Source organism: Gekko japonicus, unplaced genomic scaffold (assembly GCF_001447785.1).
Source record: "Gekko japonicus isolate JY-2015 unplaced genomic scaffold, Gekko_japonicus_V1.1 scaffold4023, whole genome shotgun sequence".
NCBI lineage: Eukaryota > Metazoa > Chordata > Lepidosauria > Squamata > Gekkonidae > Gekko > Gekko japonicus.
The window spans coordinates 36,412-49,085 of record NW_015161529.1 but is presented as its reverse complement, the minus strand read 5'-3'; the positions used below and the strand labels follow the sequence as shown (position 1 = coordinate 49,085).

General features: G+C 48.2%; 1 protein-coding gene across 1 annotated transcript in view; it reads right to left on the bottom strand.

Moving 5' to 3' along the window:
* Positions 1-2,300: 2,300 nt before the first annotated feature.
* Positions 2,301-12,674, bottom strand: part of LOC107125807 (protein S100-A5-like) — a 31,002-nt gene continuing 20,628 nt past the window's right edge. Inside the window, exons 2-3 of the mRNA XM_015429270.1 lie at positions 3,551-3,708; positions 2,301-2,494 (exon numbers count right to left, since the gene is read on the bottom strand). Coding sequence (XP_015284756.1) covers positions 2,351-2,494; positions 3,551-3,688 — 282 coding nt within the window. The 5' untranslated portion in view covers positions 3,689-3,708 and the 3' untranslated portion in view covers positions 2,301-2,350. The remainder of the gene's footprint in view (positions 2,495-3,550; positions 3,709-12,674) is intronic.

The following is a 12,674-nucleotide window of genomic DNA, read 5'->3' as shown; positions in this document are numbered from 1 at the left end:
CGCCTTGCCAAGGCAAACTGGCCACTTGGGGCAAGTGATTCTCTGTATTCCAGAGGCTTGAGGGGGGGCAACAGTGGGAGGGCTTCTAGTGTCCTGGCCCCACTGCTGGACCTCCTGATGGCACCTGGTATGTTTGGCCACTGTGTGATACAGAGCGTTGGACTGGATGGGCCTTTGGCCTGATCCAACATTGGCTTCTTTTATGTTCTTATGTTCTTAAATGTTGAGCCCCTTGCACTATTGGTGCGTTAAGAGAATCAGACTCTAATCCGGAGAACTGGGTTTGATTTCCCCACTGCTCCACATGAAGCCAGCTGGGTGACCTTGGGTCAGTCACAAGTTCTTTCAGAGTGGTTCTCTCAAGAGCAGTCCTCGAGAGAGCTCTCTCAGCCCCACCTACCTCACAGGGTGTCTGTTGTGGGGAGGGGAAGGGAAAGGAGGTTGTAAGCCGCTCCGAGACTCCTTCGGGTAGTGAAGGGTGGGGTATAAAAGCCAACTCTTCCTCTACATGTAAAAAATAGGCTTTTCCCAGGTTTCTAAACCAGCAGATGGACATTCAGGACAGTTTTTGCTTTACATCTCAACCTTCCTGCATGACACAAAGGGAGGGGGTTTGGCTCATTGGCAGAGGCCTTGGCTTTGGATTCCGAAGGTCCCAGGTTCAACCCCCAGCATCCCCAGCTAAAAGGAGCAGGTAGTTGGTGACATGAAGGAGCTTTTGCCGGGCAGAGTAGACTGTACTGACCTGGGCAAACCCAGGATCTGACTTAGTATCAAGCAGCTTCAGCCCTGTGTCTGTACATTTGGCTTGCCAACCTCCAGGACGGGCCTGGAGATCTCCCAGAATTACAACTGTTCTCCAGCTGAAAGAGATCAGTTTCCCTGGAGAAAAATGGCTTTGAGGCGGGGGGTGGGGGCAGGTAGGCTGTATGGCATTGCGTCCCTGCTGAGACCACTTGCTCGAAAGCCAGTCGAATCCAACTCTAGGGATGCGGTGCTCATCTCCCTTTCCAAGCCAAAGAGCCAGCGCTGTCCGAAGACTTTTCCGTGGTCATGCGGCCGGCGTGACTAGACGCCGAGGAGCACGGAACGCTGTTACCTTCCCAACGAAACAGTGCCTATTTACCTACTTGCAATTCAAACTGCTAGGTTGGCAGGAGCTGGGGCCAGAGATGGGAGCTCACTCCATCACGCGGCACTCGGGTCTCGAACTGCCGAGCTACCGACCCCCCTGTGCCCCAACCCCAAATCTCCAGGAATTTTCCAGCCCAGAGTTGGCAGCCCTAATGTCCATGCTCTAAGTTGGTCTCCTTCCAAGCAGATTCCCCCCCCCGCTACCTCCTAACTCCAAAATTAAGGCCACCACCCTATGTACACTTCCTTAGCAGCAAGAAGCTTTACTAAACAAAGTAGGATTTGCGGCCGAGTAAACATGGGCTTGGTCTCTTGTCTCCCACAGGGCAGGGGTAGTCAGGAAGATCCTAAGCAGGAGACCTGGATCTCTGTGGGATGCCACCTGGTGGTCAGGAAGGAGAACTGACCCTCCCTGGGTGGGTTCAGAGGGGCAGCGAATCCCACCATTATGCCAGCTCAAATTTGATCCCGATCTTTTCGCACGACCGGACATCCCCCGGGGGAATTGCCTTACTGTGTGCTGCTTCCGTTGTGGATTGTCTAGATGGTGTCCACTAAATGAGACGGGCGCGCAGTGGCTTTTTAAAAAACAAAAAAGTTTGAGCATGCGCATAGGCATGATATTGCGTCCTTGGTTATTCGCGCATGCGCAGAATCAATGATTTTTTTAAAAATGGCGCCCGTTCAGGATGAAGTCAGACCATCCCGAACGGGCACCATTTTTAATTGCGCACTGGAACGATCAGACAGGGGAAAGTCCACAAGTGGCCCATCGGAACCGAAAACTCTAGATTTAAAGTAGTATATTTTTAGTACGGCCCCTAAGCACGGCGAAACGGGATGCTCACAGAAGACGGACGTTTCCCAGATGTTGATGTCTAGACATTACATTTAAATCCACGAGGCACCTGTGCCTGGCACGGATCTAAAGAGCCGTCTGAACGCACCCCCTGTCTACCTAATCTGTACTTCCTGTCTGCACCCTCTATTAGATTTGCTGCCTGAACATATCCCACGGGGGGGTCCTCATTTAAATGCCAGAGGTTTGCAGCTTTTCTGTAAAAGGACGTTTTCGGTTTCGGAGAACAAGGCATCCAAGTGAGCGCCCCTAAGAAGGAAATAGCTTTAGACGTTGCTGGAGAGAAAACTCTTTTATTTCACGCGGCCGTAGGGTCTTGACGCTGCGGGGCCTCAACCGAAGGCACTCTCCCCCCCCCTATTTGGCATCCTGCTGGAAAAAATCATTGTAGGTCATGCAGAGAGCGGAGAGGAAGCCCGTGTACTCCTTGAAGTCAATCTCGTCGTCGTTGTTCTTGTCCAGGGTCCCCATCAGCTTGTCGATCCCACTGTCTTTCAGCTTCTGCGACAGAAGGTGGTACAAAAGAGACAGTGTGAGAGGGGGAGAAGGAAGTGGGGAGGGGAAGGACTCATATGAGGGTTGCCATCCCCCTATTTTGACAGGGCCTGGGGAGGGGGAGTCTCACACAACACTCCAGGAATTCCCGCAATCTCTGTGGTAAAGAGCATAGAAATTGGGGGAGATTCCTAGAACGTCATGGACATGGCAACCAGGAGTGATATCACACGCAGACACCATTTTTCTCCCACTTCAAGAGAGGACACAGCAGGCCCAAGCCACTGGGGGCCTCCTGGCAAACCCAGCACTCAGTCTTGAAGCTCCCTGTTTGATCTTAGGCCTATCCCACCTGGCAGGGTAGCTGTGAGGGGGAAATGGAAGATAAGTCGGGGTCATTTCCTGCAGGAGCGCACAGGAGCGAAACTCCGGCAGTAAAGAGCCCAGGGGACGGGCACAAGCAATAAGCCCCACCACCTGCACCCAGCAGCCCTCAGTCAGAGCGAGAAGCAGCCAGGTAGGTTGCAGAGCTCCCCCCAGCCCCCCCCTCCAAAACAGTCCAGTGGCACCTTTAAGACCATGTTTTATTCAGGTACAAGCTATCCCTCCTCTGCGAGGACAGATCTGCACATTCCACCCCCCACCCCCCAATAGCTAGCAATCCAAAACAGTCCAGTGGAGCCTGAGCCGTGGGTGTTGCCTTCTGACACACTTCCGGTGATGTCAGGGGGTGTGGTGTATGCAAATGAGTTATGCTAATGAGTTGTGCTAATGAGCTCCTGCACCTCTTTTTCTACGAAATGACCCCAGATCACCCCCCAGCTTAAAGGGAAGGCTTCTTTTCAAATTGCACCTCCTGAGACATGCTCATGTGTCAAATAAACTCAAGGAAGCGCAAGCTCATGGAGATCTGGTCATATTGATTGATCAACTCATGCCACCAATCATTAAATGTTTCCTAAAATGAGTGGCCCCTGAAGTGAATTCTGCATGACTCATGATTCAAAGCGAACTTTAGCTCCACCTCCACCTGCCCGCCCAGCCAATCTCCTCCTCACTTGCCTCTCCCAAAGCAAGCTCCTTCTTCACCAGCTCTTTCAACTCCATCTTGCTGAGGGTAAATTTGTCTCCTTCCTTCCCAGAATATTTGTGGAAGGTGTACACCAAGGTGGCCAGGGCTTTCTCCAGGGGTGTCTCCATTCTGAGCAGCTAGGCAGGATCTGGAAGAGACGAGTGAGAAAAATGTCAGTTTTCCTACGGAGAATTGGTATAACATAGATCAAGATGGGTAGCTATGTCTGTCTGTAGCAGTAGAAAAGAAGAAGAAGAGGAGGAGGAGACTGGATTTATACCCCACCCTTCACTACCCGAAGGAGTCTCAGAGCGGCTTACAATCTCCTTTCCCTTCCCCTCCCCACAACAGACACCCTGTGAGGTAACTAGGGCTGAGAGAGCTCTGAGAGAAACTGCCCTTGAGAGAACAGTTCTGAAAGAATTTGTGATTGACCCAAGGTCACACCAACAGACACCCCTTGAGGTAGGTGGGGCTGAGAGAGCTCTCTCTCGAGAACTGCCCTTGAGAGAACAGCTTTGAAAGAACTTGGGACTGACCCAAGGTCACGCCAGCAGCTGCATGTGGAGGAGTGGGGAATCAAACCCAGCTCCCCCAGATTATGATCTGTGCTCTTAACCACTAAACAAAACTGGTATCTGAAGAAGCGAGCAGTGACTCACGCAAGCTCCTACACTGCCACATATTTTGTAAGTCTTTGAGTGCGTTCAGACGGGCAGCTAATCCCGTCATGATGCCAAATTGGATTTTATCCCGATCTTTTAAATCCATCGTAGCACAACCATACAGCCCCCTGGTGAATCGCCTTACCGTGCGCTGCCTCCGTTGTGGATTGTCTAGATGGCGTCCACTGAAGGAGGCATGCGCGGTGGTTTTTTTAAAAAAAAACCCTTTTTGCACATGCGCATGGGCGTGACAACATGTCTTTGTTGATCCGCGCATGTGTAGACATTTTTTAAAATGGCGCCTGCTTGGGATGGTCTGACATCAGACCACCCTGATGGGAGGAGTGCGCAATAGTGGAACGATCAGATGGGTGAAAGTCCACAGTTGTCCCACAGGTAACCAAAAACCCCAAATTTAAAGAGCTATCTTTTAAGTATGGCTCCGAAGCGCGGCAAAACGGGATGCCCATGGAAGAGGGACATTTCCCAGATGTTTGTGTCTGGACATTACCTTTAGATCCATGAGGCAATCGTGCCTCACACGGATCTAAAGAGCCGTCTGATCGGACTCCGAATGGTGCTTCTGGACCCTTGCTTTTTTCTTTCTTTCTTTCTTTTTTAAAGTACCCGAGGGTACACTTTTATTATTTATTTATTTTTTCCTTATATACTACAGACATACATACAGACAACACCCAACTACCCCCAACAACATATAACAAGAGACTTTTATCACTTCTTCTGCTTATTAAATTTCTAAATTCATCATCTGCTTTACTAAGCTTATCTTTTCTGCGTTCTCAAATTACTACATTTATCTATCAGTTGCGTTTACATTCTACCAATCATAGAATCTCTTCCAAGTTTTTTGAAACGTCCATTCTGTGCCGGCTCTCATCTCAAGTGTCAGTTTGTCATTTTCCGCCGTTTCAAATAGTTTATTCATGACCCTTGCTCTTTTCTATTGGTATGAGATATTTCTTACAGGGTCTATCACTCACGAAGATATAGTAAAAAACAAGAAAGACCATGATGGAAAATGCCGGAACTGCCAAAATACAGATGAAGCATTTTATCATATGTGGTGGTCATGTGAGAAGGCAAGAAAATATTGGTTAGTGATACATGAAGAAATACAAAAGATTTTGAAACTTAAGTTTGTGTTTAATCCTAAAAACATGTTATTAAATATAGTACAAAGTAATATTACTAAGACATACGGTGAACGATTTAATTATATGGTGACAGCGGCAAGAGTAATTTTTTGCGGCAAAATGGAGAGCAGAAAAATGTCCAGATTTGCAGGAATGGAAGTATAAACTAAGCAAATGCAATCGCAAAACTGACATACATAATAGACCAACATCAGAAATTCAAGAAACACGGAAACCTTTTTTTTCCTAATATATAGCTGTAAGTTAAGGATAAAATTAACGAAATAGTAAATGATAGAAGGAAAGGAAAGAGTGAGGAAATATATTTTAAAAGTGTTGTTAAATAAGATGATAGATTGAAGAGATAGAACAAGGATATTTTAACCAGTTTGGTGTCGTGGTTAAGTGCGTGGACTCTAATCCGGGAGAACCGGGTTTGATTCCCCACTCCTCCACTTGCACCTGCCGTGATGACCTTGGGCAAGCCATAGTTCTGATAAGAGCTATTCTTGAAAAAGAGCAGTTTCTGTCAAGAGCTCTCTCAGCCCCACCTAGCTCATAGGGCATCTGTTGTGGGGAAGGGGAGGGAAAGGAGTTTGTAAGCAGCTCTGAGACACCTTTGGGTAGTGAAGAGTGGGGTATAAATCCAATCTTCTCCTCCTCCTCCTCCTCCTCTTCTTCTTCTGAAGGGAAGTGGAACATTAATGTAAATATAAGTAAGTGCCATACAAATGTATGAACTGAATATACATGAGAACAGCTTTATATGTCTATATGCTTTGTATGTCTGTAAACGGAAATAAAATTTAGGGGGGAGAATGGGGGGGGATTTCAGCCTTCCAACAAGGGACCAGTGAGCCATCGAGTCAAACTCTCTTAGAACGAGGCAGATAGCATTGCCAGCCCAGAGATGGGAAACTCCTGTAGATTCCAGGGGTGGAGTCTAGGGAGGGCGGGGTTTGGAGGAGGAGCTCAGCGGAGTATAATCCTATAGAGGGTGATGGAAAACCCTGTGAAGTCACAGTGGACTTATGGTGACCCCGTGAGGTTTTCAAGGCAAGAGATGTTCAGAGGTGGCTTGCCATGGCCTGCCTCCAAGTCCTGACCCTGGTATTCCTTGGAGGTCTCCCATCCAAATACTGACCAGACTGCTCTGGAGACCCCTGAAGCAAGGAAGGGGGAAACACCAAGACTGTGCCGTGGGGGAGCAGTAGGATTGGCACATTTCGATGGGCAATCTGTGCGTTCAAGATGCTATATTCATAATAAGGTCCAGACTAGACATAGACATATGGTCACCTTGCTTATTTAATTTATATGCAGAGTACATCATGTAAAATGCCGGCCTGGATGAATCACAAGCCGGATATAAGACTGCTGGGAAAAACATCAACAACCTCAGATATGCAGACGATACTACTCTAATGGCAGGAGGTGAAGAGGACCTCAAGAGCCTCTTGCTTAGAATGAAAGAGGAGAATGCAAAAGTTGGCTTGAAACTCCACATCAAAAAAATTAAGATCACGGCATCTGGACCCACCACTCCTTGGCAAATAGAAGGGGACGTCATGGAAGCAGTGACAGACTTCATGTTCCTGGGTTCCAAGATCACTGCAGACGGTGACTGCAGCCATGAAATTAAAAGACGCCTGCTCCTTGGGAGGAAAGCCATGGCAAACCTAGACAGCATAATAAAATGCAGAGACATCACCCTCCCTTCCAACAAAAGTCCATATGGTCAAAGCAATGGTATTCCCAATTGTAATGTATGGCTGTGAGAGTTGGACTATAAGGAAGGCCGAGCGCCGAAGAATAGATTCTTTCGAATTATGGTGCTGGAGAAGACTCTTGAGAGTCCCTTGGACTGCAAGGAGATCATATCAGTCAGTCCTAGAAGAAATCAACCCTGACTGTTCCCTGGAAGGCCAAATAATGAAACTGAAGCTCAAATACTTTGGCCACCCAATGAGAAGGGAGCACTCACTGGAGAAGACCCTGATGCTGGGAAAGATTGAAGGGCAAAGAAGACGGGGACGGCAAAGGATGAGGTGGTTAGACAGTGTTGTCGAGGCAATGGATGTGAAATTAAGCAGACTCCGGAGAATGACGGAAGACAGGAGGGCCTGGCGTGATGTGGTCCATGGGGGTCGCGAAGAGTCGGACTCGACTGTACGACTGAACAACAACACCCATTTTTGTCTTCGCTCAAGAAGGATGGCTCCCGAGCAAACTGATGTATGCAGTAGTCAAATCACCCGCTCACAGCTTGAACGCCAGTAGCTCACAAAGTCGAATCTTTGCTCTCAGGACTCGACAGCGTAGAGGGAGCATTGCTTATGCCGTAGCAAGAGTCAGGTGGGGCCGCCGTGTTGGCCTGAAGCAACAGAACAAAGACTGAGTCCGGTGGCACCTGTAAGACCAAGACGTTTTAATTCCGGGCAGGGGTCATTTCCTGCAGGAGCGCACAGGAGCAGAGCTCCGGCAGTAAAGAGCCCAGGGGGTGGGAACATGCAACAAGCCCCGCCCCCTGCTCCCTGCAGCCCTCAGTCAGAGCAAGAACCAGCCAGGTAAGTTGCAGAGCTCCCCCCAGCCCCCTGGTCCAAAACAGTCCAGTGGCACCTTTAAGACCAAGTTTTATTCAGGTACAAGCTCTCCCTCCTCTGCGAGGACAGGTCTGCACGTCCCCCCCCCTCCAAATAGCTAGCGATCCAAAACAGTCCGGTGGAGCCTGAGTGGTGGGTGTTGCCTTCTGACACACTTCCGGTGATGTCAAGGGGTGTGGCCTATGCAAATAAGTTATGCTAATGAGTTACGCTAATGAGCTCCTGCACCTCTTTTTCTACGAAATGACCCCTGATTCCGGGTGTCAGCTTTCGTGTACATGCACACGAATGCTTATGCCCAGAATTTAACTTTGTCGGTCTTACAGGTGGCACTGGACTCAAACTTTGTTCCGATGCCGTAGCAAATAGGGAATATCAAGCGTTTGCCTGCCTTGATTTCCATGAACGGGCCACTGGCTAAGATTTGCGTAAAGTGTGTCTCGGTAGGTAATTAGGGACATGCCCGCAGAATGTTTAAGCAGTTCCCAGGGACTTTAACTGATCTTGTTTTCCCTTAAACAAGCGGTTTACCTTCAGGGCTGGGCTGTGGGACTGTGTTGTACAAGGGTGGTGTGTCTGAGAAGCAGGCAGTTTTTACAATGGGAATTTCAACAGAGACAAAGAGAGAGGGAGGAAGAAAGAGGGGTGGCTGTATCTTGCTGAGGCTGGATTCAAGAGCTCGCCCAGGGAATCTGATGCTATCTGCCCGCAGGAATACCTGAACACATGGAGGTGCCTTATATTGAATCAGACCCTCGGTCCATCAAAGTCAGGAGTGGCTGATTCTGCATTGGCTTTTCCCTCCGTTGTGTTACAAAACCCACGTTGGGACAGAAATTCCCCTCTGCATTGCATGCCGATTTCGCTTCCTTTGATTGTCAGGTTTTATGGTAGCCTCCACATTGCATGCCACTTTCGCTTTCTTTTATCATCAGGTTTTATGGTAGCCTCCACACTGTGTGCCGCTTTCGCTTTCTTTGATCATCGGGTTTTATGGTACCTTCTGCATAGATCTATGGCCGTTTGATGGCCGTTCAGGGGTGACTTTGCAGTCAGTACGGCGTTGTCCCAACTGCAGTGTTCCCTCTAAGCTGAGTTAGTGTGAGCTAGCTCACCATTTTTTAGCCTCCAGCTCACAAATTTTTGTCTTAGTGCAGAAAGGAATGGCTCCAAAGAAAACTGATTTATGCAGCAGCCAAATTGCTCGCTCACAACTTTAAAGCCAGTAGCTCACAAGGTTGAGTTTTTGCTCACAAGACTCCACAGCCTAGAGGGAACATGTGGTTTTGAGCTGCACTTTTTCCTCCCGGTTGAGAAAATGCAGAGCGAATGCTGGATGCGGAATCGCCCACTGTCTACTCAGACTGACAGGCGGACGTCTTTCACATCCCGTTGATGGATATTGTCAACCGGTCCCTGGAAATGGGTCTATCTTGAGGGCCTTAAGGAAGCCGTGGTTACACCACTTCTTAAAAAAACTACTTTGGATCCTTCCGATCTGGCCAATTACCACCCAGTTTTGAATGTATCGTTCCTGGGTAAGGTAACTGAGAGAGCGGTGGCTGAACAGCTCAAGGGCTTCCTGGATGACACAGCGGCACTGGACCCATTCCAGTCTGGCTTCCTCCCCGGCTATGGGATGGAGACGGTGTTCGTCGCCCTGGCAGATGATCTCCGTAGACGGCTGAATCGAGGCAGGTCAGCGCTTCTCCTATTAATAGATCTTACGGCAGCGTTCAACACAGTCGACCATAACCTTTTGACTCATCACCTTGCCAATGGGGTGGCCCTTCAATGGCTTACTTCATTCCTCCATGGTCGGGGACAGAGGGTGGCACTAGGTGAGAACCTGTCCTCCCAATACCCCCTAAGATGTTGGGTTCCTTAGGAGGCACTTCTCTCCCCAAGGTTGTTTAACATCTGGATGCACCCCCTCGCCCAACTGGCACGAAGTTTCAGGCATGGGGGTCACCAGTACGCTGATGACACCCAGCGGTATCTGTTGCTGGACGTCCACCTAGAACTCACGGGCATCCAATGAAGCAGATGGGCAGTATGTTCAGGACAGACAAAAGGTGGACACCGGAGAAATTAGCAAAATGCTATAAAAATTCCAATAAGAATTGCTGGAAATGTAAAAAAAAATGTGGGTACATTTATGCACATGTGGAGGTGTGAGAAAGTACAAAGATATTGAGAAAAAATATACCGAATAATAAGTGAAATTACAGAAATGCAAATACCATTTTTACCAGAAATAGCTTTATCGAACATGCTCCCAGAAACATATAGCAAAACGAATAAATATGTAATTATATATATTTTTTAAAAAACAGCTAGAATATTGTTAGCCAAAACATGGAAAGAAGAGGAAACGCCCTCAAAGAAAGATGTAATAGATAAAATGTTGTCAGTAGTGGAAATGGATCAATTAAGTTTAACAATACAAGGTAACAGCAAGGAGATATTTGAAAAACGATGGAAAATGTTTTATGTATGGTTAGACAAGGTAAAGAAGTATGACTCACAAGAATAAGAAATGTAAACTGATGATATGATGTATATTGAAAATTATAAATAAACAGTTAAATAGGACAGACAAAAGGACATACTTCTTTATAGGACAAGGGATTCAAATGAGGCATATACCACCAGAGGGTGTAGTGATGGCCACAGGCATGGACAGCTGTAAAAGGGGGTTAGATACAATTCATACAGGACAGGTCTGTCAGGGGCTACTAGCTACGGTGACTGAAGGGAATGTCCATATTCAGAGGCAGTAAACCTGTTAATCCCTGTGGTAGTGGGCAATATCAGGGAAAGGTCTCGACCTCTATGCCATCGTTGGCCCTCCAGAGGAACTGGTTGAGGCCACTGTGTGAGATGGGATGCTGGACTAAATGGACCCTCACTGGTCCGATCCAGCAGGGCTCTTCTGATCTTCTTGTGAGGGGAAGGCCTCGGCCTCTCTGCCCTGTTGTTGGCACTCCAGAGGAACTGGTTGAGGCCACTGTGTGAGATGGGATGCTGGGCTAGATGGACCCTCAGTGGTCTGATCCAGCAGGGCTCTTCTGATGTCCTTATGAAGGCCTCGGCCTCTATGCCTTGTTGATGAACTTCCAGAGGACCTGACTGGCCACTGTATGAGACATGATGCTGGACTAGATGGACCATGTTCTGATCCATCAGGGCTCTTCTGATATTCTTATGAGGGGAAGGCCTCGGCCTCTATGCCTTGTTGATGAACTTCCAGAGGACCTGACTGGCCACTGTATGAGACATGATGCTGGACTAGATGGACCACTGGTCTGATCCATCAGGCTTCTTCTTATTTTCTTATGAGAGGAAGGCCTTGGCCTCCATGCCCTGTTGTTGGCCCTCCAGAGGAACTGGTTGAGGCCACTGTGTGAGGCAGGATGCTGGACTAGATGGACCCTCACTGGTCTGATCCAGCAGGGCTCTTCTTACGTTCTTATGAGGGGAAGGCCTCAGCCTCTCTGCCCTGCTGTTGGCCCTCCAGAGGAACTGGTTGAGGCCACTGTGTGAGGCAGGATGCTGGACTAGATGGACCCTCACTGGTCTGATCCAGCAGGGCTCTTCTGTTATTCTTATGAGGGGAAGGCCTCGGTCTCTATGCGCTGCTGTTGGCCCTTCAGAGGAACTGGTTGGCCACTGTGTGAGACTGGTCTAGATGGACCACTGGTCTGATCCATCAGGCGTCTTCTTACGTTCTTAATGTCTAGACTATCATTGCTTCAGGGCAGCTGATCTTTATTCAGAGGCACAGAGTCTTTGGTTGTATAAAAAAGTGGACACCTTGCCAGGTGGTGCAGAGTGGCAGGGGAAGAGACATAAAAGGAGCTTGGGAAACAGACTTCATAAGATGGAGGGGAAATTGCACAATTACAAAGGGTGGAAGAGCAGAGAAAGGACGGGGCGGATATTCCCTTGAGAATGCTTGCCGCCTCTGGGGGAAGGCACGCCCCAGCAGCATTAGCAAACTGCACATATCGGCACTTAGAGCTCTCTGCATCTCTGTACTTGGAAGCAAAAACCGTTGAAATCCATTGAGCTTCAGACCCATATGTTTGGCACTTGGCGTGCGTGCAAGGAGGGATTGCCTTAGTTACCTGTAGACTAGACTACTGCAATGCACTCTGCTTGGGGCTCCCCTTGAAGAGCATATGGAAGCGGCAGCTATTCCTCCCTGAAGTAGTTCCACTGGCACCTAAATCCATCTTTTTCTCCTCTGTGTTTAAGGCTTATTGACAGCATTTCTCTTCCATGGGCGTCCATGGTGCTGTTATCTGTTATTCTTGTCATTTCATTTCAATACAACTCTATTTATTATCGTAGTTTTTAAATTTATGTTGTAAGCCAGTTGGAGGCTTTTAGGGTACGTACAAATAGGTTTTATATTTATCTGAGAACATTTACAAGCTTAACTTAAGAGCATAAGAACATAAGAGAAGCCAATGTTGGATCAGGCCAACGGCCCAATCAGTCCAATACTCTGTCACACTGTGGCCAAAAATACCCAGTGCCATCAGGAGGTCCAACAGTGGGTCCAGGACACTAGGAGCCCTCACACTATTGACCCCCCCAAGCACCAAGAATACAGAGAATCACTTGCCCCAGAGTCCCTATCTATACCTAGTGGCTAATAGCCACTGATGGACCTCTACTCCATAT